This window comes from Triticum urartu, chromosome 5A (genome assembly GCF_056163025.1).
Source record: "Triticum urartu cultivar PI428250 chromosome 5A, HENAU_Tu73, whole genome shotgun sequence".
Lineage (NCBI taxonomy): Eukaryota > Viridiplantae > Streptophyta > Magnoliopsida > Poales > Poaceae > Triticum > Triticum urartu.
In genome coordinates, this window is record NC_141877.1 from 540,179,620 (window position 1) to 540,205,107 (window position 25,488).

The window sequence follows — 25,488 nt, forward strand, 5'->3', positions numbered from 1 at the left end:
GGCACTTTTGTTAGTTCTTACACATTAAGGCTGCAAATTGTCACTAAGAATCATCAGCTCGCATGGCATTCGACAGGACCTCGTTACTGTAAGGTCTTGGAGAGCTTCGTTTTTCCTTATTTTCACCTGTTGCGCTACAGACCAGCGGTATCTTCCATGGGCTTGCCCAATTGGTGCGTCCCCTGTGCGAAGGGGCGTCCTTTTGCCGCAGAGTGCGGCGTATAGGCGCTCCCGGTTATCACCCTGATAAATAGCTTCGGTGCCTAGAGACGGGAGCAACTAGTTAACGAGCACTCCCTTAGGAGCCTCATAACGATCAGCGTCACTTGGCGCGTTCTCAGCCATTTGCCACGTGTCGTGCTCTGGACGCTTCCTTCGAATTTTATTTTTTATTTTTCCGCACGCGTTTTCGGCTTTTTAAACGGGGTTTTTCGGGTTTTTCGACGTTTTGGTTTTCCCCCGGTCTATCTTAGCTTTTCGATCAAAAAAACAATTTCGAAAAAAATTGCGTGAAAAAATGTGTTTTTTTCCCTTTCGCGAAAGTCATGGTTTTTTCTTCCGCGAGAGGCACAGTTGTGCTTTATCAAGAGTCACGGCCGTGCCTTTCGAAAACGAAAAAAACGCGTTTTCTATTTTTTTCTTTCGCGAGAGTCACGGTTTTGCTTCCGCGAGAGGCACGGTTGTGCTTTCGCGAGAGTCACGGCCGTGCCTCTCGGAAAGGGAAAAACAAAACGCGTTTTCTATTTTTTTCGTGAGAGTCATGGTTTTGCTTCCGCGAGAGGCATGGTTGTGCTTACGCGAAAGTCACGGCCGTGCCTCTCGGAAAGGGAGAAAAATATGCATTTCTGTTTTTTTTCTTTCACGGGAGTCACGGTTTTGCTTTCGTGAGAGGCACGGTTGTGCTTTCGCGAGAGTCACGGCCGTGCCTCTCGGAAACGGAAAAACGCGTTTTCTGTTTTTTTCCTTCCACAAGAGTCACGGTTTTGCTTTCACGAGAGGCACGATTGTGATTTCGCAAGAAGCACGGGCGTGCCTCTTTCGGAAAGGAAAAAAAACCGTGCTACCGGTTCGGTTTTTTCACCCGGTTTTTTCGTCCGGTTTTTCCTGAAAAAAAAGTTCGTCAAAACCTATCAACATGGGAACTAGTTTTAAAGATCTCGACGCGAGAAGTCCAATGGTGAAAACGGTTTGAGATTTGTACGCACGGTTTAAGAGATAAAACGTTTTGAATAAACGGATCTACAAAAAAAGGAAAAACTCCCAGGTTGCGACAAGTGGCGTGCTGTATGTGCATCACTTGTCGCGACCGGGAAAGTGAAGTGTTCTTTGCAACGAGTACTCTTTAATTAGTGATTTCGCCTAGAGACAGTAGGATGTTTCGCTGAAGGCAGCCGCCAAATTGGGCCGGCCCAACGTGGACACAGGCCTTCAGCACTTTTTCTTCCTTTTTCACTTTTTTGCAATCTTTTGTTACTTTTTCGTATATTTCGAAATATTTTAAGAATGTCTATTGTAAAAATCACTTTATATGCGAAAGTTGAAAAATGTTAATCATGCATTAAACAAATGTTAAATGTGTAATAAAAAATCTTTCTGATGTATACAAAAAGGGTACAATGCGTATCGAAAAAAGTAGAAAAAAATAATTTTCATTTTTTTCTAAAAAATGTAATCATGCATTTTACAAATGTAAATGTCTATAGAAATAATGTTTCTAAAGGATACAAAAAAGTACAATGTGTTTGGAAAAAAGTTGACATCAAAGAATGTAAGCTTTCAAAATGTTAATCATGTATATGGAGTTATGGACTATGTTAAATGTGGATATAATTTTTTTCCATGCATAGAAAAAATGTAGAATATGTATGAAAAAAGTATATGTAAAAATATGTTTAAAAATGTTAATCATGAATTTGGAAAATGTTAAATATGTATATATAAAATGTTCCTGATGTGTACAAAAGATGTAAAATGTTTATGAAAAATGTAGGCATCAAAAGATATGTCGCAAGCCAACCTATGGTTAGATGGTTAGGAGGATAGTGATATCCTCAGCCCATCAGAGTTTAAGTTCTATATTTCACATTGGTGCTCGCATTATGTTTAGATTTATTATAGTCCTTTTGGCGATGTGCGTTCAGTGCGAGGAGACGATCCTGTCTAGTATGAAGGCATTTGTGTTAACTTCGTCAATCCCAACATGATGTGTCAGCTCAGTCTTTCAGAGGTGCTCATAGGAGTAGGGTGTGCGTGCATGCATTCATAGGGGTGAGTGTATACTTGTGTATGTGACCGACTTTGATTGTACTGTGTTCAAAAAATATGTCTAATTTTTTTAATCATGTATTTTTAAATTTTAAACATCTATATAAAAATATTCCTGCTGTATACCAAAAAAATGTACAATATATATGGAAAAGTAGACATAAAAATATAAGTTGGAAAAATGTTAATCACGTATTGAGAAAATGTTAAAAGCGTACATAAAAATAGTTCCTGGTTATATAAAAAAATGTAGAAAGTAAATGAGGAAAACCTTGAAAAACCGAAAGGAAACACAAAAAAGGAAACAAAAAAAGAAAAGAAAGAACAGTTAAAACGGAGAATGAAAAAATAAATAAAGAAATAAGGAAAATAAAATAATACTAGTAATAAGCATGAAAGAAACGAAAAAAACATGATGGAAAAACAAAACAACAAGAGAAAAAAAGAAAACCGAAAGAAAAAACAGACGAAACCGTACGTAAAACGAGCGAGCGAGCGACTCAACTAGCGGGAGAGCGACATCACTAAGAGTCCGGCCCATACACGCGAGCCTTTCAGGCGAGACCGATGCTAAGCGGGATATAACATTCGCGCTCTTGGTCGGATGACAGTACAGAATTGCCCCTCCGTGTGGGTCGACCCACTAGAGTGGTCTTTTTTGGACCCCGATGAATCCCGAACGGTCGGACTTTAAGCTTGACAATCCAAACGTTTTTTATGATAACTTTAGTGAGTGGTAAGTTTAGTTGGTAAATATGACAATTTTGTTCCAGATTGTTTTTGTCACAAAATTTGGCCTACATGTTGTAAATCCAGGAAATAGTGTAAAGGAGCTGACAACCTGAAAACCAAAGCAGAGCTTCAGCCTTTGATACTCGCTCGAACGGAACCAATAATTCAGTGCCAAGGATGAGCCCATTGCGACGTAAATAACCCAAGTGTCCTGTAGTATCTGGTATTTTCTTATGCAAAAATGACTAAGTTCTGTTATAAAAAGTTCACCAAAGGTATAAAACACCTTAAATGTAATAAAATTACATCAAGGTCGCTAGACCGAACGACCACCGCTGCCGCCGGGACGAGCCGCCGACGTTGGCACTGTCCACACTCCCATACCTTAGTAGGTCTGACATTGTCGATGACTGATACATGTCCAATGTATTTATAATTTTTAAAGTATTTATGCTATATTCATACCAATTATGCATGGTTTTGGCACCTTTTTATATGATTTTATTAGACAAACCTATATAATCTAGTGTCCAGTGTTAGTTGTTGTTTTCGATATCTTTTTCAAATTTGCAGAAATAATATTTTTGGGGCCCAAAAAAAATTGAGAAAATACCTTCGTGAAGTTTCAAGCTAGAAGATACCTTGGGCCAGAAGCCCACATAGAGGGGGAGGCCTAGGGCCTCCATGCGACCCCACCATGCACCCTAGGGTTGCAGCACGGGGAGAGGGCCTGTGGAGCCATTGGTGGCCTCTTCGCCGCCTCTCACGCCCCCTAACTCTATATATACTAAAAATATTGGAAATATTTTTATGTGATTTTTCCGTTGCCGCCTCTCTACTTCTCGGGGGAGGCCCAACTAGCACTTTTTTGGCACCCCGCCGGATGGGGGGGGGGGGGGGGATCTTCTTAGAGCTCTCCATCATTCCTTGTCGCTCCTATGATGATGTGGGAGTAGTTCTCTCTCGGGGCTGAGAGTTTGTATCGGTAGCTATGTGTTATTTCTCTGCTGCTTGATCATCTAAGTTTTCAATATTGTCCATGATCATGGATTTTGTTAATTAAGTTGAATTAAGATGTATCCCGTCGTATTCTCTTTGTGGCTAATTGAATATTTCTCATGCTATGAGTTCCTTTATGTTGGATTGAATCTTTGGGAATCAATGAGATTATGTGATGCATATCTAGTATAATCGTCGAATATAGTTGTAGTGACATTGTAGTGACTCTATAGATTAAGATTAGAACGAAGACGATAATGATGTGATTGTTTAGTATAATTTTCGAGGCTGCCTGAAGTGGCATTGAGGCGTGTCGTATGGATTAATATTAGAAAGAAAAACTTAGAGGTATGCTTAGCCATACCTGCGCTATCTCATATCACTTTGATCTAATAAAAAGTGGACCTTTCGAGTGATTTTTTGCCATACTTATTAATGATGTTGAGAGACATAGGTGAAAGTATGAACCCTAGTTTTAAGGATTGAAACACCATTTTACTCACTTTTGCTACTTGTTACCTTCTTGTACTTATTTATTACAAAAACGTAAAAATATTGTCACATCCAAATTATGAATCTCTTTGCAGAACTAGTGCACATCTACAATTGACAATTGTATTGGATGTGTTGAGGACACAAAAGATTACTTGTATCTTGATTGCAAGGTTGTTTGAGAGGGAATAATTTCAACCTACACCTCCCACATATTGATAACCTTAGGTGATCCACTTGAGAGAAACTGTTTTTGTCCTACACTCCAATGCACTTGGAGACCCAACAAAATCTACAAGAATAGAAGTGCGTAGTAGACATCAAGATCTGGAGCCATTGCCAGGGAGTTAGTGCTTGAAAGTGTTTTCTTTAGATCTTGCGATTGAATATTTTAATTTCTTGTTCACTAATTTTCTTATGGAAGAAAACAACAAAAAATGAAGGTACTTGATTATCTTTATAAAATTTATCCTGAAAGCATGGAATGAAAAGCTAGTCATGAATGAATAAAAGAGGAAATTAGAAAGGTTATTGATGTATGTTCTTTGAATATTAATCATGGTTACAATAGGCATGATAAATGTTTTACAAAAAAAGTTTCATATAAGTGTGTTTATTATTGTGGAAAGAATAGACCTTATGAAAGAGTGGAATTTCTCGATGGGAGGTATTGTAAGAGGCATAAGCATGAGAGAACTAAAATATGACTTAAGAAACTCAATGATCATGCTAAATGATTTTGATGCATCCATCCAATTACATGTGAACATTGTGATGAGGTTGGTCATTTTAATTTGCAATGCATGTACCATCACGACCAAATCATTGCCAAATGCTCTGACGGCATGATCATGTACCATCATGATCACCCATGTACTTTATGATGAACTTAGGCTATTTTTGGGGTGTGAAGAATTGAGACATAAAAATTCCTGGTTTAATTGCACTCTCACATATGGGATTAATAATGTCCTAAGTGATATCTATATGTTTTATGTGGTGAATTGCAATAAGAATGCCTACATAGCCAAACTTAGGGAGAAAAATTTATTTGAATATAAAAATAATATTTTTTTCTCATGTTGCCACTCATGTGGGAGAAAAAGTATCCCAACTTTATCCCCTTTTTTTTTCTAAGAATGAATCATGGGACATGTTGAAGCTTCCTTTCCAACCACTCTCTCCAAAGAAGAGGTCAGAAAAAATACTTGACCCCACTCCTAAGGTGGTGAAGAAGAAAGACAAAAATGGTGTCCCTCCCAAAGCATGTTGCTCCTATTATGATTATGCCTAATGATCATGATCTCGGTATAATATCATAGTCAAGCAGTTTATAAATTAGCATACGGCTTGAACATGTTGATTATCTTGCTTTGGAGCTCTGTGATATTTATCCTATTACTTGTGAATGCTGCAATGATGACATTGGCCACTTTATTTTTCAATGCAATAATACTCCTTATACATTTGAGGCTAATTATCATAATGAGAGCTCTAGGTTTCCTCTAAAGCTAGTTGAAAAATTTACACGTCATGTTGGGTGTGAAGTACTATTGAAGAATATTACTATGCTTAAAAAGTGCCCATTGTTAGAAATAATTAAATAGGAAATTCCATGTATTTATGAGTACTTTTTAAAGACTTGTTCTGATAATATATTGATTAATGTTGCAGCAGACATCTCGTGCATGAAGGCTTCTAAACCATGCCTGGGCCGGAGACATCCATGGCGCGCTGGGCGTTGTGGCCACCGTCGAGTACATCCATCTTTGGAGGAGTCTTCTCCAAGTGATCCTCTCTTCCGTCCTAGATTCCATTCGATGGCGTGGACGATAGTGGGATCTACTCCGCCTCCTTTTGTTAGATAACTCTCTTTCAAGGCTCTATCAGCAACATGGATTGGCGGTTGATTTGGAAGGGATGGGCACCATCCAATGTCAAGGTATTCCTCTGGCTCGCGAAGCAAAATCAGTGTTGGACGGCTGAAAGATTGTTCAAACGTGTCTTGGCCCACCCTCTGCGTTGCGTGCTCTGTGTCCAAGGTGCCGAGGACATTCATCATCTGCTCGTGGACTATGTCTTCTCCAAGGAGGTCTGGTACCGCACCCTGGCTTTGTGCAAATTCACCACCGGTCCTCCGAATGGCGATCTCCCACTGTACGAATAGTGGAGGGCTGCAACCAACTCCACTCTTCCCTCCCTTCGCAAGGCCCTCGTGTCGATTGTCCCCTTGGCCGCCTGGGAAATCTAGAAACACCGCATTGAGTGCATCTTCGACCAACAGCAACCCTCCATCAGCTACCTCTTCTCATCCATTCAAGATGACGCACGCACTTGGTCCAAGGCCGACACCAAAGGGATCCAAATTTTTCTTGATGTAATGTAAACCGTGATGTAATAGAGTTGAGCAACCCCCTGTCCTCTGCTCATGAGAGCCTCCGACACACCTTATAGTGTACAAGCCGGAGGATCTCAACACCTGTAATTCACTCTATCTATCAATGCAATGATACGCTTCCATGTGTATTGGAGAAAAAAAACTGATTAATGAACACAAGTGACAGAGAGTTCAACCACTAAATAATACTCCCTACATTCCTAAATGAATAAGTCTCTTTTTTTGAGCATCAGTACAGACACAAGCGCTCATATACACGCGCATACACTCATCCCTATGAACGCACACATGCACACCCTACCCCTATGAGCACCTCCGAGAGACTGAGCCGGCATATTATCTTGAGATTTACGAAGTCACCGTTCTAGAGATTTCTATATGCACTACATGCATGTATATAGATGTATTTTAGAGTGTAGATTCATTCATTTTTCTTCGTATGTAGTTTATATTAGAATCTCTACAAAGCCTTATACTTAGGAACAGAGGGAGTAGTCATTTGCTTGAATCGCAAACTACTGTGGACGAAGAGAACTTCGGTGGAACGAATGAACTTGAAAAGTGTTTTTGGTGCGAACTTAGAGAAAGCTGTAGATAATGCTTTTCATACTACTCCATCCGTTCCTAAATATAAGTCTTTTTAAAGATTTTAACATGGACTACATACAGATGTATATAGACGTATTTTAAAGTGTAGATTCATTCATTTTACTTCGTATGTAGACCTTATTACAATCTAAAATGTCTTATATTTAGGGACGGAGGGAGTACTATGGAAGAAGATAAGTGGCCGCAGAATCACAACGTTGAGATGGAAGGTGAATTCACAGACTCACAGACAGAGGAAGGCTTTGTCCTAATCGGATTGTGAAAGAATTGTGCCCTTTTTTTTTAACCGAAGGGTTGTGTCTTTGATATAAGGTGTACGCTAAGGCTCTAGCCAGGACCATGTTATCATCTATTGCTCGTTTCACTCTTCTTCCAATCGACATTTCCAATTTCCACCAGCAAAAGCGTGCAACACGGCCGCGCGAGTAGGTACAGTACGTTGGAGCTAGCGTGCAACACGACCGGGCTGGACCGCTGGAGGGTGTCAAATCGCGCGCTGATACGATGCACCGGTACGGTGGGTAATAAATCTCCATCTACACGTACGTCGGCAATGGCCGCTAGCCGTGCATGCCTCACGACTTGCTTTGTCGATCACTACGTACTAGTACTAGTACAAGAACCAATAATCCTACATCCACGCCAGCATGCAGCGCGAAACAAAAGGCTGCAATTTCTTGTGGAAAAAAAATGTGTGCCTCACGTACGATTGCACGACCCTTTGATCCGCAACCACAAGCACATCATCTCCTGCGCCCAGCCTCGTGTATAAAAACATCGACATCTTCCTGCACCAAGCAATGCAAGCTCTCATCTCCATCTCCGCGCTGCTTCCGCTCTAGCTTCTAGCTAGCTAAGTAACTAAGATATGGCTGCAATGGCGACGACGGTGTTCCAGGCGGGGCCAATGGAGGTGGATGTGAAGCACGTGGACAAGAGCATGATCCCGAACCTGGCCAGGCCGTTGATGGTGGTGGCGCCCAAGGAGACCGGCGCGTACCCCGTCATCGTCTTCCTGCACGGCTGGAACATGCTCAACAGCTGGTACGAGCAGCTCCTCACACACGTCGCCTCCCATGGTTTCATCGCCGTCGCACCACAGGTCTCTCATCTCCTGCTCATTAATAATTACTCCTTCTTTAAGAAAATATAAGAGTGTTTAGATCACTACTCTACTTTATAGAGGGAGTAAATATCAGTCTATATATCATCATCTGACTAACTACTACTAGCTTGCAATGGCAACAGCTCTACTGGATGGTGTCCGAGCCCGATGCGGACGACATAGACGCCACAAAGCGAATCACCAACTGGCTTGCAGATCATGACAAGGGGCTCGCCCACGTCCTCAAGGACGTGCTCAAACTTGAGCATGTCGAGCCTGACCTGTCCAAGCTGGCCCTAGCCGGCCATAGCCGAGGCGGCCAGACGGCCTTCGCCGTCGCCCTGGGACTAGGGGACGCCAAGACCAAGCTGGAGCTCAAGTTCTCCGCCCTCATCGGCGTCGACCCCGTGGCCGGGGTTTCCAGAGCCCAACAGTTGGAGCCCAAGGTGCTCACTTTTGAACCTGACTGTCTCGACGTGGGGATGCCGGTGCTGGTCATGGGGACTGGGCTGGGTCCCAAGCACATCGGCGGATTTCCATGCGCCCCGGTGGGCGTGAACCACGCCGAATTCTACAAGGAGTGCGCGCCGCCTCGCTACCACCTCGTGGTCAAGGACTACGGGCATCTCGACATGCTGGATGACAATGTGCCCTACATCATCAACAACTGCATGTGCATGAGGAACCAACACGACACCAAAGATCTTGCTAGGAGGACCATGGGAGGAGCCATGGTTGCCTTCCTCAGGGCTAAATTGCGAATCGATGTTCGTGATCTCATCACCATATATCGTAATCCTGAGATCGCGCCAGCCGTCCTGGACCAAGTTGATGAGTTTCTTCCTTGCTTCGTTGGACGGCCAAATCCGTCGTCTGTGTGAGAGTTATATTACGTGCCTATGCCTATCTATTACTCCTAAATAAGGTGTGTTGGTGCATGGCCTTGTCATGGCTCATGACTACTATAGCACGTCCAGTCTTCCTAATTACTAAATAATAAGCACTAATGTCATGTGTGCATGTATCTATGTAGAATATATATGTGTTGTGTGCTATTTGTCAATCCTTAAATGATGTTCATGTACCCTCAAAACAAAATGTATTTATTTTGTTGTGAAGTTTCCTACTTTATTTTCTCATACTATAACTTGGAACTAATTTGAGAGAAGTGCATATTACAAACACAAAGTACCACCAAAGTGTAATATACTGATACGTCTCCATCGTATCTACTTTTCCAAACTCTTTTGCCCTTATTTTGGACTCTAATCTGCATGATTTGAATGGAATTAACCCGGACTGATACTGTTTTCAGCAGAATTGCCATGGTATTATTTTTGTGCAGAAATAAAAGTTCTCGGAATGACCTAAAACTTCACGGAGATCAAGTACTTTATGCGGAAGCGTACAAACTTACATATACTTGGCGATATCTCCTGCGTACTCGATGCGGCCCATGTGTAGCCTAGGGCTGCACCTTTGCGTCTCCAGTGGCGAGGAGATGTTGGGGAAGAAGCAGCACGGCGACGAGGATGGCAGCAGGTTTGCCGCAGGCACAGCTCTGCGGTGGCCGGTGGTGGAGATGGCCTTCACATACCTCAGCACATATTCAGGATCGGCTGTTAGGTGGGTTTAGATCGTGGTTCTGTTTTTCATAATGAAAACCCCCTTTTCCTTATATATATGTGTGTGTGCTGGGTACATGGGACCAAAATCAAACATGTGGATGTGTGGTGTGCTTTCGATCATTGCACACCTGGGGTCAAAAGGCTCCCCCTTTTCTCTCACGGTTTGTTTCAACCGTAGATCAATTCCAACAAATTTGCCCTACATTATCAACAACTGCATGTGCATGAGGAACCAACACAACACCAAAGACCTTGCTAGGAGGACCATGAGAGGAGCCATGGTTGCCTTCCTCAGGGCTAATCTGGGAATCGATGCTCATGATCTCATCGCCATATATCGTAATCCTGAGCTCGCGGCGGCCATCCTGGACCAAGTTGATGAGTTTCTTCCTTGCTTCGTTGGACGGCCAGATCCGCCGTCTGTGTGAGAGTTATATTACGTGCCTATGCCTATCTATTACTCCTAAGTAAGGTGTGTTGGTCTATGGCCATGTCATGGCTCATGACTACTATGGCATGTCCAGTCTTCCTAATTACTAAATAATAACCACTCATGTCGTGTGTGCATATATCTATGTTGAATATATATGTATTGTGTGCTATTTATCAATCCTTAAATGATGCTAATGTACCCTCAAAACAAAATGAGCTTCCTATTTATTTTGTTGTGAAGTTTTCTACTTTCTTTTCTCATACTATAACTTGAAACTAATTTGAGAGAAGTCCATATTACAAACTCAAACTACCACCAAGGTGTAATATACAACTCTAAACAATGAAATCATCTATTTTACAAACTCAAACTTCCAAAAAAGGACAAAACAATAATCCTGGACGGGTTTTGACCATTGTCTACCTAGTCATCAGCCCAACCAGTCTGCCACATCACCCACCCACTAACCTAGCCCTATCTCTCTCCCCTCACTCACCCAACCACTGCCTACAGTTGCCCCACCCCATGGCTGTCGCCGCCGCCTTCTGCCATGCCACCATGGCCTCTAGCCAATCGCCACCGTGCAAGTCTGGCCTCCTCCTCTTCTCCCTCTCGCATGCTCCTTCTCTACCCCACCTCGCGCCACCCAACGACCTCCATGCAGTCGCCGCCCCCAATCTCGACATCACCGCTCCATGGTCCACCTTCGCTTCTGCTTGTTGGTTCATGCCCCTATTTGGCTTGAGCCTCGACCGCTAGTTCGGCCGGAATGGGAGGCTGGATGAGGAGCAGGGAAGAGGGAGAAGAGGAGGAAGAGGAGGCTGGAGCAGTGGTTGTTGTGCCGAATCGGGGCGGTGATGCGACTGATGGGCGGCGACGTCTATGGTGCCTCGAACACGGTGGCCTCGTGAGGTGAAGAGGGAGAGGGAGGTGAGGGAGGAGAGACGCGCGAAAGGGGGATGTGCTCGCCGATCGGTGGTTTTGCGGTGGGCTTGGAAGGGATGGCAGGGGGTGGATTTGTCGAGCGGCGCTACAATTTGAGCTGTCGGGGTGGGAGGCCGTGGTGAGAGAGAGGGGGAGGGGGGTTAGGTTTGACTAGGCTGTTCAACAGCTGTCAAAGATAGTCAAAAACTAGTCGAGGGTTCAACGACGACTGCGGTTCCGGGGCGATAGTTCTTAGGGGCATGTGCATGAAGATTTCCCGATTGTCATCGACAAGGTCAAGCCGGCTTCGGTAGTGGAACAAAGATATCGGCACGTCAACGGCTTGTTCTGGCGGCGGTAGTGGCTGTTCGGTGGTCTCGAAATCTCGATATAATTTTATTATGTTTGAGGTGCTTTGTACTTCCTGTAAACTTCAATAATAAATCTAGATCATTTTTGTAAAAAAATAATAATAAAACTAGTCATGATGACCTTTCCTGTTCCTAGAAAAACTAGTAGTTATGGAAAATAATAATTTTTCTGATCTTAAATAAGTGTCGTAGTTTTGAACTAGTGTTCAACACAAGGCCTTCCATCCCCTCAAAAAAAAAAAACACAAGGCCTTCCAAAAAAATATGTTCAACACAAGGATTACATAGAAAACAATTCAAGGAAAAAAGTATCGAACCGAACCGAAACTGGTCACGTTCCGCAGACCGTACCGACCATCGGGCCTCTATATACGAACAACCCGGCCGGCCCAACAACAGGAACCGACCAGGGCCGGCCGACGGAATCGCCTCCCCCCGCGTCCAAGATCGCATGGCCAACTACGGAAACCCCTCCCCGCCGGCGCCGCCGACCGACGACGACTTGGTTTTACATGGCTTGCAGCAGCGGGGGACTGTGCGGCGCGTGTTCATTATCAGCCAAGGTGCTTCAGATCTGAGCCAACTTGAGGCTGACATCGAGGAGAGAATCCGAGCCGCCGCCGCCCTGGTAGCACGGCCACCGACAGGATCCCGAGACGCCGCAGCCTTGATCGCATGACCAACTTGAGCTACCCGTCCCTGCCGCCCAGCCACTACCATGTTAGCACCTCCTTCCTAATTTCTTTTCTTTTCTCAACCCCAACAAAGCATACATCCATACTCCGTTGTTTGCCTTGATTTCTGTTAACATAATTAATTGATGAATTGTGTGTTTGTTTCAGCCATACTAACTTGATTCCGCCTGGCTTCTTGCAGTGGGGCGCTCCAGGCTTTCCCCGGCCCATGGTCATTCCCAAGCAACTCCCTCCAGGTGATGAACGTGCTTATGTACACGAATATTATCCTCCTAATAATCAGACCGTGCACTGTCTACCTCACGAAGACGGAGCAACGAAGGTGGTATGCCTGACCGAGATGCTCCCGTCACACCACCTCCTCGAGGAGGACGAGTTTTACCAGCGCTCTTTGGAGGATGTCGACGAAGAAGCATGCGTGTTTAGCAACTTGGTGAATGTGGTCATCCCGCGGCCCGGCCCCAGCAATGTTGATCCGGTGGTCGCTGGAGTCGGGAGGGTCTTCTTGGAGTACTCGTGCCTCGACAGCTCGAATCTTTGCAAGATCGAGATGGATGGGAGATGGTGGGATGAGGCACAGTTGTGCTTTATCAAGAGTCACGGCCGTGCCTAAAACTACTACTTCCTAGGTAATAACACGCCAATGCCATGCGCATATGAATCGATTCCTATACACTCCACCGTTCTAAAACTACCACTTCCTAGGTAAACAAATGTAAGACCTTTAGTGATCTAAGATGTTTTAGATTTGTTTACAGAGGGAGTAGATGATGCCCTGCACTTTGTTGTAGGAATATTTGCAATATATCTGAATAGTATTTGATTGTATGGAATATTGGAGTAATATGACAGAACTAGAACTGAAAAATATGTATGATTGTTGTGCTTGATTATTGTATAGTTTTTTTGGCAAATAATATAAATAGCATAATACAATGAAAATTCTCGTGCATGCTTTGCATATTTAGGTGGGCCTTTTGCTATGCAGAGTTGCATGTTGAAGTGAGCATTTGTTGCTTTGTGAGGTGACAAATGCTTACATATTAAGAGGAAAAAGGTTAGTAGGGGCTAGCTAAGGTATAGAAGATAAGGTATATTCATCTTTTCAAAAGTTAAAATCACTAACTTTGGCCAAGTTTATAGAGAGGGAGAGAGAAATAAGTGTCTAGAAGGAACTCCCGCCCCCAATTTCATTTATTCAACGAGACTGGTAAGGCAAAGTTACTAAGTTATCATCCAAAGGTTCGGTCAAGGTTTACAAACTCACAACACCTGATCGACCCCCTCAAACCGACCGCAAAACTCATGTCTCCGGACGTCACGTATCTGCACTGCGACGTACACACAAAAACCATCTCGATTTTATTCAGTGTTGTAGATATTGACATATTTTACAGTAAATTTGATCAAACATAGCAATATTGACCCTTTTGGAAAAATCAACACACTTCATATATTATGAAACGGAAGGAGAATACACATGCCCCAAACCCCCAATCCAAACTTAGAAAAGAGAAAAGGCAAAGAGCAAAGGACAACCTCAAGAGATGAAGCAGCGGGGAAAGGAAGTCGATCGACTCCCGGTCGCGTCAGCCGGTTCCCGATCGATAGATCGCACTAACGGCGTACACAGCCTGTTACTCCTGGCCTGTCGATGTCGGCCTGCGCGGCTAGTGCTGCCGCCGTCTGCCGTCGCACTCCGGCAGTGCCCGGTGCCCTAGGCGTGAGCCGTACGTCACTTGCGATTGGGGTTTTGGAACGGCGGCGGCGAAGGAGACCGGGAACATGGACACGTACGCGTTAACATGTGTGGTTCATATATATAGAATGTACTCAAACCATTCGTAAGCACATAAAACTCTCCGAGCAATTTAATTTCTGCGGAAGACATTCGTACGCCCTACGTAATAAGGGCTCTATATATGTCGTTCCCTTTTCTCAAGAACCGGTTTTATATGTTCCAATCTTCCTTATATGATCCCTTTTTTTTGGAAGATTTGGCAGGGAACCAGCAAGGGTTCAACACAAGAAAATGAAACAATACTTAGCTTTTTTTTTGAGGAAAAAAAATGAAACAATACTTAGCTAGAGACCGTGCATACATTGCAGGAAACCGTGTTACTCCCTCCGTTCCAAAATAAGTGTCACAACTTTTTACTTATTAGCGTTGTGGCGTTCTACAAACACACCGGTACATGAGTTTAATTACATTGAGGAATTCTCCAAAAGCAACACCCAAATTTAGTCTGTTGCTCTTTTTATTTTCCATATAGGACTTCTAATATTTGATTCTTCTTGAAATAATCCTCCTACTTCTCCAACCTGACCCAGTCGAACGAGCAACATGTACCGATGCACATTTTAAATTACTAGTAATTGTGAATGTGCAAGGGCCAGTTTTCCCTAAATCTGTTACCCTAACTATATTTATTTTCCAAGAGAAAACAAAAATAGAACTACAAGGATATAATCTCAAATATGTATCTGGCAGTCGATTACGTGGTACTTCGTATAATTCATTCCACAATGTGCCGTGCAAATCATGGAAAATGTACTATATTTTGCGAGATGAATTACACATTTAATAGTAGAAATGTCCACTATCTTTCTAAGACATGAGTATTACCTTGTAACAAACTAAATTAGAACATGGGCATGCGACATAATTAAGTTATCACCTTAATTTGATGAAGATCAAATTTGATAAAATAAATATAACACATTCTCAAAACATTGATTCTTAAAGAACTTCCAACATGAAAACAGCTATGCAATAAAGGTGCTAAATAGAAACAAAATAGTAGGGATGGTGAAAACACCATCAGTCGCCAAAAGCTCGTTACCACATTAATAGAAGTCCTATGTTCATAATTCAATTCCTTTTGGACTGATCTACACACGAATATGTTAAGTTCTGTTTGAATAAAGGTGAAGACACCATCAGACACCAAAGCTCAGTGCCACATTAATAGAAGTCATATGTTCATAATTCCTCTGGACTGATCTACACACGAATATGTTAAGTTCTATTTGAATGAAATTTGTAAGTCCCAAGGAGACAATATAAGAGAAAGTTGGAGAGATGCATGTTGGGGAACGTAGTAATTGATGAAGCTATGTATCTAGGGTAGGGTCATGGACCTGTCCTAACTACCCTATCCAAGGACATCTCTAGAAGAAATCACCTTTCAATCGACTTGGAGGTGTTCCACTCGACAGACTCGAAGACACTCGACCAAGAAGCAATCACTCGACCAAGAAGCAACCACTCGACGGCCAGGAGACCTAAAGTCACTCCGCACGCTAACGGTCGGACATTAAGTAGCTTTTATGGTCATCATAGCACTTTATTAGGGACGTTATCAGTAACGCCCGACCTTAATATACTTAAAACCCTGCATAACTGAGGGCCGTAGGGGTCCGGCGAACTCTATATAAGCCACCCCCCTCTTCAGTCTAAAGGGTTCGCACCCCTGTAATTCATACACACATAATCCAGTCGACCGCCTCCGGGCTCCGAGACGTAGGGCTATTACTTCCTCCGAGAAAGGCCTGAACTCGTAAACCTCGTGTGCTTACAACTACTCCATAGCTAAGATCTTGCCTCTCCATACCTACCCCCCTACATTACTGTCAGACTTAGAACCACGACAGTTGGCGCCCACCGTGGGGCAGGTGTCTTAGCGATTTGTTGGAAGAGTTGCGATCTTTTCCGATCCAAATCATCATGGTTTCTGGCGGAGTTTTGGTGGAGGGCCGCGAGATCCGCCTCGGCGCGCTCACGTTCATCGCCGACGACTCCGCTTGGCTCCAGGAGGCTTCGCTCGACGTCGACGCACTCCCTGTCCGTAGGGCAACACACTTTCACGCGTGCGTTCGCGGCGTCCTCTTGCGGCAACCGTCGACCCATTATTGGTCGGCCCCTGTGTTGTCCTCCCTCCCTGTTTCCCGCCGGCGCAAGCGCTCCGGTCGGTCGAGACTTCAGCGGTGGGTGAGACACGCGGTGGCACGCCAGTCGGCCACCCCTCAAGTCGCGGCGATCGAGCTCGACGAATTCCTCTACGGCCTGTTCGACCTGTCGACTGGCTCCGCAGAGACCGCATCCGAGTGTGACAGCAGTGATCCGGCGGCGGAGGTTCTGATGGTTGATGGACCGCGCAGTCCTCCCGGTTTTCCCCGCACCAATGGAGGCGCAGGTGGAGGCGACCCGTCGCATCCCCATGAGGAATATCTCCCCGAGCCTCTCACTTCGCTGCAGAGAGAAGAACTTCGTCGTCGGAACATGGATGCACTGCACACTCCTATCGTTGGAGAAACCCCCGAGGCTCGTGCCTTGGAGGACGCGCGCCTGGCAAACTTGGCTGAGCGCACTCGACTGGAGAACCTCCAGCGAGCACTCGACGAGCGTGCGTGACAACGGGTTCCAGAATCCAGTCGACGTCAGCTCTTTTCGCCCCCGCAGGTATATCGAACTCCGATTCAGAATTTAGCAGCTGCAACCCGTATAGCAGAGTCAATCCAGCCTTCCCAATCAGAGGCTGGCAGAAGCTTGCTGCAGATCAGAGCGTTACTCCGAGCAGCAGGAGACCAGAATTCCGCTGTTTCTCAGTCGCAGAACAGGATTCATAGCAGATCCATTGCCGCAGACACAGTCCAGTCGGCTCATAGTCCAAGATCGCCCCCGAGGCGTGACGGACGTGGGGACCGGCGTGATCAGTACGGAAACCGTGAGCAGTATGATCACCGATTCGATCGTGACGATCGACGTTGAGTGCCCACCCCTCCCCTGAGGAGTGGATCGTATGTGCCTCGACAGCAGGATGACAGGCGCCCTCATAGTGTTGGGCAAAGGATTCCAGTCGACCCCAGGGAACCAGGCTTTGATGCGAGATCCATTCTCGTTCAAGGTTTGGTCGACAGGAACAGAGCTCACCGAGAAGGTCACGACAGAGATGCACCTAACAGCATCAGAGTACATGTTTCAGGGCCAGAGTGCTTTAGTAGAGCCATCAGGGCCGCTGTGATTCCTCCCAACTTCAGGTTGGCGACTGGAGTTAGTAAGTTCACTGGTGAGTCCAAGCCCGATACTTGGCTTGAAGACTACCGAGTGGCCGTCCAGATTGGCGGTGGCAATGATGAAGTGGCCATGAAGCACCTGCCTCTCATGTTGGAGGGCTCGGCCAGAGCGTGGCTGAATCAGTTAGCACCCAGCAACATTTACACTTGGGAAGATCTCGCTTGAGTGTTTGTCACTACATTTGAAGGAACATGCAAGCGACCGGCAGGACTGACGGAACTGCGGTCTTGCGTGCAGAAGCCGAATGAAACCTTGAGGGATTACATCCAGAGATGGATCACGTTACATCACACGGTAGAGAATGTGCCTGATCACCAAGCAGTATGTGCCTTCAAAGAAGGCGTCAAGTACAGAGAACTGAATCTGAAATTCGGTCGAACCGGAGACATGTCTCTGAATCGGATGATGGAGATTGCCACCAAGTACGCTAATGGTGAAGATGAGGATCGACTCCGGAGTGGCAAGCACAAGTCAGTCACCTAAGAAACCGGAGGAGGAAATTCCAATCGGAAATAGAAGCGGAAAGTCGAGCCAGCTGCTCCTGGGGAAGCCTTGGCTGTAACTCAAGGAAAGTTTAAGGGGAAACCCAAAGGGCCTTGGAACCCCAAGAAAGTTAAAGATCAAGACGGAAATGATGTGTTGGATTTGCCATGTCACATCCACACCAAGAAAGATGAAGAGGGTAAGCTCATTTACCCGAAACATACCACTCGACAGTGTCGGCTCTTGATCCAGCAGTGCCAGGGCAAATAGCCCAAAGATAAGGAAAAGGAGTCGGACAAAGTTGAGGACAAGGAAGACAGTGATGATGGATACCCCCAGGTCAATTCCACCTTGATGATTTTTGCTGATGTTGAAAGCAAAAGTCGACTAAAAGTTATCAACCGTGAGGTGAATATGGTTGCTCCGGCGACACCCAGTTATCTGAAGTGGTCTCAGACTACCATCACATTCGACCAGTCCGATCACCCAATGCACATTGCCACCCCTGGGAGGCAAGCTTTGGTGGTCGACCCAGTTGTTGAAGGCACTCGACTGACCAAAGTCTTGATGGATGGTGGCAGTGGTTTGAACATACTGTATGCTGAGACGTTGAAAGGGATGGGCATTCCGATGTCCAGACTCAGTACCAGCAACATGAGTTTCCATGGAGTCATTCCTGGGAAGAAGGCTGAGTCACTCGGCCAAATTGCTCTTGATGTGGTTTTCGGTGATTCCAAAAATTACCGCAAAGAAAAGTTGATGTTCGAAGTTGTGGATTTCCAGAGTGCTTATCACGCTATTTTGGGCAGACCAGCTTACGCACGCTTCATGGCTCGACCATGTTATGTGTATCTCAAATTGAAGATGCCTGGTCCCAAAGGTGTGATCACTGTTACGGGTAATCGAAAGAAAGCAGAAGAGTGTTTTCAGAAAGGCTCAAAGATAGCTGATGCTCAGATGGCAGTGGTGGAGCTGCAGGAGTACCAGAAGACTGCAGACCCGAGTTATTTGTTGCGAGCCAAGAAGCCCGCTACAAAATCAGCTTTTCAGTCGTCTGGTGAAATGAAGCCGGTTCACATTCACCCGACCGATCCCGGTGCTGCTCCGACTCATATCTCAACAACACTCGACTCCAAATAGGAAGAAGCGCTCATCCAGTTCCTCCGTGAGAACTGGGACATCTTCGCATGGAAGCCCTCTGACATGCCGGGTGTTCCCAGGGGGCTGGCTGAGCACCGCCTACGAGTCGACTCGAAAGTGAAACCCGTCAAAGAACATCTCCGGCGGTCCGCCGTCCAGAAGAGAAAAACTATTGGTGAGGAGGTGGCTCGGCTCTTAGCAGCGGAGTTCATCCGAGAGATTTACCACTCCGAGTGGCTCGCCAACGTTGTCATGGTCCCCAAGAAGGACAAGTCACTTCGCATGTGCATTGACTTTAAACATATCAATCGGGCCTGCCCGAAAGATCACTTTCCTCTCCCCCGCATCGACCAGATAGTCGACTCGACTGCGGGATGTGAGCGACTGTCTTTTTTAGACGCCTATTCCGGGTACCATCAGATCCGTTTGTATGGACCTGACGAGATCAAAACAGCTTTCATCACTCCATTCGGGTGCTTCTGTTATGTTACCATGCCATTCGGCCTCAAGAATGCTGGAGCCACATTCATGAGGATGATTCAGAAGTGTTTGCTCACTCAAATCAGTCGGGATGTGGAAGCATACATGGATGATATTGTGGTCAAGTCACGGAAGGGTTCCGACCTGCTGACTGACCTTGCTGAAACCTTTGCCAACCTCAGGAGGTACGATATCAAGCTTAATCCATCAAAGTGCACATTCGGAGTTCCTGGCGGAAAGTTACTCGGTTTTCTCGTTTCCGAACGGGGAATCGATGCCAATCCAGAAAAAGTCGGTGCTATACTCAGGATGAAACGTCCTGTGCAAGTGCACGACGTCCAGAAGCTTACTGGTTGCTTGGCCGCTTTAAGTCGATTCATCTCTCGTCTCGGTGAAAAGGCATTGCCTCTTTACCGATTGATGAAGAAGTCAGACAAGTTCGAGTGGACTCCTGAAGCTGATGCAGCGTTTGCAGAGCTCAAAGCTCTGCTCTCCACCCAGCCGGTGCTTGCTGCTCCAATCAGCAAAGAGCCTTTGCTACTTTACATCGCAGCCACGGGACAAGTCGTCAGTACGGTACTTACGGTCGAGCGGGAAGAAGAAGGAAAAGCCTTCAAAGTTCAGCGCCCAGTATATTATGTTTCTGAAGTTTTGACCCCGTCAAAGCAAAGATATCCTCATTATCAGAAGCTTGTATATGGGATTTATATGACCACAAAGAAGGTTGCTCACTACTTCTCTGATCATTCCATTACAGTCGTCAGCGATGCTCCATTGTCAGAGATCCTGCACAACAGAGATGCAACTGGTCGAGTGGCAAAATGGGCGATTGAACTCCTTCCTCTAGATATCAAGTTTGAGGCAAAGAAAGCTATCAAGTCCCAAGCAATAGCAGATTTCATCGCCGAGTGGATTGAACAACAACTGCCGACTCAGGTTCACTTCTTCGACGGTTCCAAAATGCTGAATGGTTCTGGTGCCGGGGTAGTATTGGTCTCCCCCTGAGGAGATAAGCTCAGATATGTTCTTCAAATCCACTTTGATTCCTCCAATAACGAAGCAGAATATGAAGCACTTTTATATGGGTTGCGCATGGCCATTTCACTCGGCGTCCGTCGCCTCATGGTCTATGGCGACTCAGATTTGGTGGTTAGCCAAGTGATGAAGGAGTGGGATGTCAGAAGTCCGGCCATGACTGGTTATTGCAATGTAGTGAGAAAGCTGGAGAAGAAATTCGAGGGGTTAGAACTTCATCACATACCCCGACTGAAAAATCAAGCAGCTGATGATTTGGCGAAAATAGGTTCAAAAAGAGAAGCCATTCCCAGCAATGTGTTTTTGGAACACATCCACACACCATCAGTTCAGGAGGATCCCTTCACTGAAGAGGCCCCGCAGCCAAAAAGTGCCACGGATCCGATTGAAATTGAAGTTCCAGCTGTGGTCGACCTGATCATGGAAGTTTTGGTCATCACTCCCGACTGGACGGTACCGTACATCACGTACATCCTAAAGAAAGAACTCCCAGAAGACGAAGAAGGGGCTCGACAGATCGTCCGTTGATCCAAGGCCTTTACAGTCATAAAGGGATAGTTGTATAGAGAAAGCGTGACTGGAGTCAGTCAGAAGTGTATAACACCAGAAGAAGGTCAGATAATCCTTGATGATATCCACTCGGGGACCTGTGGTCATCATGCGTCCTCTCGGACCATTGTGGCTAAAGCATACCGAGCGGGTTTCTACTGGCCAAGGGCGAATGAAATGGCGAAAGAGATAGTCGACAAATGTGAGGGATGTCAGTTTTACTCCAATATGTTGCAACAACCCGCGTCAGCCCTGAAAACCATTCCACTCGTCTGTCCCTTTGCTGTTTGGGGACTGGACATGGTTGGACCACTGAGAACGGGCAGGAGCGGCTTCACTCATGTGCTAGTAGCAGTCGACAAGTTCACCAAATGGATTGAAGCTAAGCCTATCAAGAATCTTGATGCTTGCACTGCTATCAGTTTCATCAGAGAGTTGATATTCAGATATGGAGTTCCGCACAGCATCATCACTGACAATGGGTCAAACTTCGATTCTGACAAATTCAGAGCCTTTTGCGCCTCTCAAGGCACACGAGTCGATTACGCTTCAGTCGCTCACCCCCAGTCGAATGGACAAGCGGAAAGAGCAAACGGCTTAATTCTCAAAGGACTGAAACCCCGACTGATGCGCGATCTCAAGCACGCAGCAGGTGCATGGGTCGACGAGCTTCCATCAGTTCTTTGGGGATTGAGGACAACCCCGAACCGATCGACTGGAAGAACCCCATTCTTTCTGGTCTACGTAGCCGAAGCAGTTTTGCCGAGTGACCTGCTTCACAACGCACCCCGAGTCGAGCTCTACTCCGAAGATGAAGCAGAACAAGCCCGGCAGGACGCAGTCGACCTCCTGGAAGAAGAAAGAGAAATGGCCATGATCCGATTGACCATCTATCAGCAAGACTTGCGTCGATTCCATGCCAGAAATGTGAAGAATCGAGCCTTCCAAGAAGGAGACTTGGTCCTCTGAGTGGATCAACAGAAACCACACAACCTCGCTCCTACTTGGGAAGGTCCCTTCATAGTCACCAGAGTCCTCCACAATGGAGCGTACCACCTTTATAATGTTGATCACCAGATTGATGAGCCACGACCCTGGAATGCGGAGCTGCTCCGCCCCTTTTATATTTGAATTATCACTCGGATGAGATGTAATAAGAAAAACTTCTATAGTTTATCTATCAAAGACAAGAGCGTTATAATTTTTCCAGTAATTGTTATTGTTTTTGTTTGTGTGAGAAATCCCCAGTGGGTGGCTTAGCTACGAATCCGTTTCGCCTAAGTTTGCAAAAATAATTTCCTACCGAGTGGTGAGCCAGCCTCTCGCTCAGGGGCTTAGCTGCGAACCCGTTTCGCCTAAGTGTTTGAAAATCCTACCGAGTGGTGAGCCAGCCTCCCACTTGGGGGCTTAGCTATAGTCCAGTACTCGCCTAAGTATTTGAAAATCCTACCGGGTGGAGAGCAATCCTCTCACTCGGGGGCTTAGCTGCAGTCGAGTACTCGCCTAAGTTCTCTCACTAAGAGGCTTAATGGCAGTCCAGCACTCGCCCAAGTTTGAAAAAATCCTACCGAGTGGGGAGCCAGCCTCCCACTCGGGGGCTTAGCCGCAGTCGAGTACTCGCCTAAGTTCTCTCACTAAGAGGCTTAATGGCAGTCCAGCACTCGCCTAAGTTTGAAAAAATCCTACCGAGTGGAGAGCCAGCCTCCCACTCGGGGGGTTAGCTGCAGTCCAGTACTCGCCTAAGTATTTGAAAATCCTACCGAGTGGTGAGCCAGCCTCCCACTCGGGGGCTTAGCTGCAGTCCAGTACTCGCCTAAGTATTTGAAAATCCTACCGAGTGGAGAGCGACCCTCCCACTCGGGGGCTTAGCTGCAGTCCAGTACTCGCCTAAGTATTTGAAAATCCTACCGAGTGGAGAGCGACCCTCCCACTCGGGGGCTTAGTTGCAGTCCAGTACTCGTCTAAGTATTTGAAAATCCTACGAAGTGGAAAGCGACCCTCCCACTCGGCGGCTTAGCTGCAGTCCAGTACTCGCCTAAGTATTTGAAAATCCTACCGAGTGGAGAGCGACCCTCCCACTAGGGGGCTTAGCTGCAGTCCAGTACTCGCCTAAGTATTTGAAAATCCTACCGAGTGGAGAGCGACCCTCCCACTCGGGGGCTTAGCTGCAGTCCAGTACTCGCCTAAGTATTTGAAAATCCTACCGAGTGGAGAGCGACCCTCCCACTCGGGGGCTTAGCTGCAGTCCAGTACTCGCCTAAGTATTTGAAAATCCTACCGAGTGGAGAGCGACCCTCCCACTCGGGGGCTTAGCTGCAGTTCAGTACTCACCTAAGTTTGAAAAATCCTACCGAGTGGAGAGCGACCCTCCCACTCGGGGGCTTAGCTGCAGTCCAGTACTCGCCTAAGTTTGAAAAATCCTACCGAGTGGAGAGCGACCCTCCCACTCGGAGGCTTAGCTGCAGTCCAGTACTCGCCTAAGTTTGAAAAATCCTACCGAGTGGAGAGCGACCCTCCCACTCGGAGGCTTAGCTGCAGTCCAGTACTCGCCTAAGTACGAAACACATCCCAATCCGTAAGGACGACGAGGTGCAGGTCGACTGCCACCTTCTCCTTCGGAGCTTCGCCACAAATACAACGTGCGCTCCATCCCAATCTGCAAGGACGACGGGGTGCAGGTCGACTGCCACCTTCTCCTTCGGAGCTTCGCCACAAATACAACATGCGCTCCATCCCAATCCGCAAGGACGACGAGGTGCAGGTCGACTACCACCTTCTCCTTCGGAGCTTCGCCACAAATACAACGTGCGCTCCATCCCGACCCACAAGGACGACGAGGTGCAGGTCGACTGCTACCTCCTCCTTCGGAGCTGCGTCACAAATACAAAAGTTGTCTCGAGTGAAGAACGAGTTCCACTCGACGGAGAATTCATGAAGATATTCAACGATAAACCAAGTTCGGATAAATCCTAAAGGTTCCAGACCGCAGATCGAAGTGCTCGGGCATTCATCCCGAAAGAGGTTAACGGTTACAAAAACCACTCGGCATTCCGAGGCAAATTTAAAGTGGGGCATAAAAGTTTGTTCACTCCGCAGGAGGAGGACTGGCAGGCTCGACGAACTCGTCCAGGTCAACACCGTCGGCGATCCGAGTGGCTGCAGCAATAAAAGTCTCCATAAAAGATCGGAAGTCATGCCTCTGGGTGTTGGCGACCTTGATTGCTGCCAGCTTATCTTCTCGCGCCTCCTTGCAGTGGACACGAACCAAAGACAGAGCCACATCAGCACCACACCGGGCGGAGGATTTCTTCCATTCTTGCACTCGGCCAGGGATCTCGTTCAGTCGAGTCATCAGAGATTCCAGATCATTCTGAAGCGTCGCCCCCGGCCAAAGCATCGAGTCGATTCGAGAGACAACCTCCTTCAGGCATGCGAGGTAGCTTGTGGCGCTGGCGATACGGGACTCCAGTCGGAGCACGTTCATCGCAGTTTCGTCGCAGACCGGGGAAGAGATAGGGTCCAGACCCGTCTCGACCCTTCCAGTTTCTTCATCAAAGTCTTGACAAAGTTCTGCAGCCAAAAGTCAGTTCAATCAACCTAGCAAAATCCGATGGCAAGCATCAACACAGTCGGATTAAAAGAAATACCTCCCAGCACGAGATAAAGCTTCTTGGCAAGGGTCCTCAGATAAGCTTCTGTGTCGTTCCTCTTGCGGATCGCAGACTCCAACTTTTCGTTCAGGGCGACCTTATCCTTCTTCAGGCTGGTCACTTCGCGGTTAGCTTCATTTAGACAAGATGTCAGTCTAGTCACCTCTCCTTCAAGCGTTCCGACTGAAGCAAGCTTCTTCTCTACGAGAGCGGTTTTGTCTTGGGCTGCTTTTTGCGCGGCGGCGAGGTCCGAGTCCTTCTTGTCCAGAGCCAACTTCATTTTCTCTGCAAAAGAAGTAATCAAATCAAAAAAGAGACCAAAGAGATATATTGAAGTTCAGTCGGCAATCAGTTACCTTCCATACCAGCGGCCTCGTCTTGAGCTTTTTTCAGATTTTGCTGAGCCAATTCCAAGTCAAGGTT

At 46.2% G+C, this 25,488-nt stretch overlaps 1 protein-coding gene across 1 annotated transcript; it reads left to right on the forward strand.

Annotated features, from left to right (window-relative positions):
- Positions 1 to 8,287: 8,287 nt before the first annotated feature.
- Positions 8,288 to 9,726, forward strand: LOC125529299 (chlorophyllase-2-like). Its single transcript, XM_048693711.2, has 2 exons — positions 8,288 to 8,597; positions 8,744 to 9,726. The coding sequence occupies exons 1-2, from the start codon at positions 8,364 to 8,366 to the stop codon at positions 9,479 to 9,481; spliced, it is 972 nt and encodes a 323-aa protein (XP_048549668.1). The 5' UTR covers positions 8,288 to 8,363; the 3' UTR covers positions 9,482 to 9,726.
- The last annotated feature ends 15,762 nt before the right edge of the window (positions 9,727 to 25,488 follow it).

What these genes read in the sequence shown, in the direction of transcription:
- LOC125529299 (XM_048693711.2), top strand. Translation starts at nt 8,364, where the DNA reads ATGGCTGCAATGGCGACGACGGTGTTCCAGGCGGGGCCAATGGAGGTG. An exon ending in TCATCGCCGTCGCACCACAG is followed by an intron (nt 8,598 to 8,743) that starts GTCTCTCATCTC and finishes CAATGGCAACAG; the next exon opens with CTCTACTGGATGGTGTCCGA.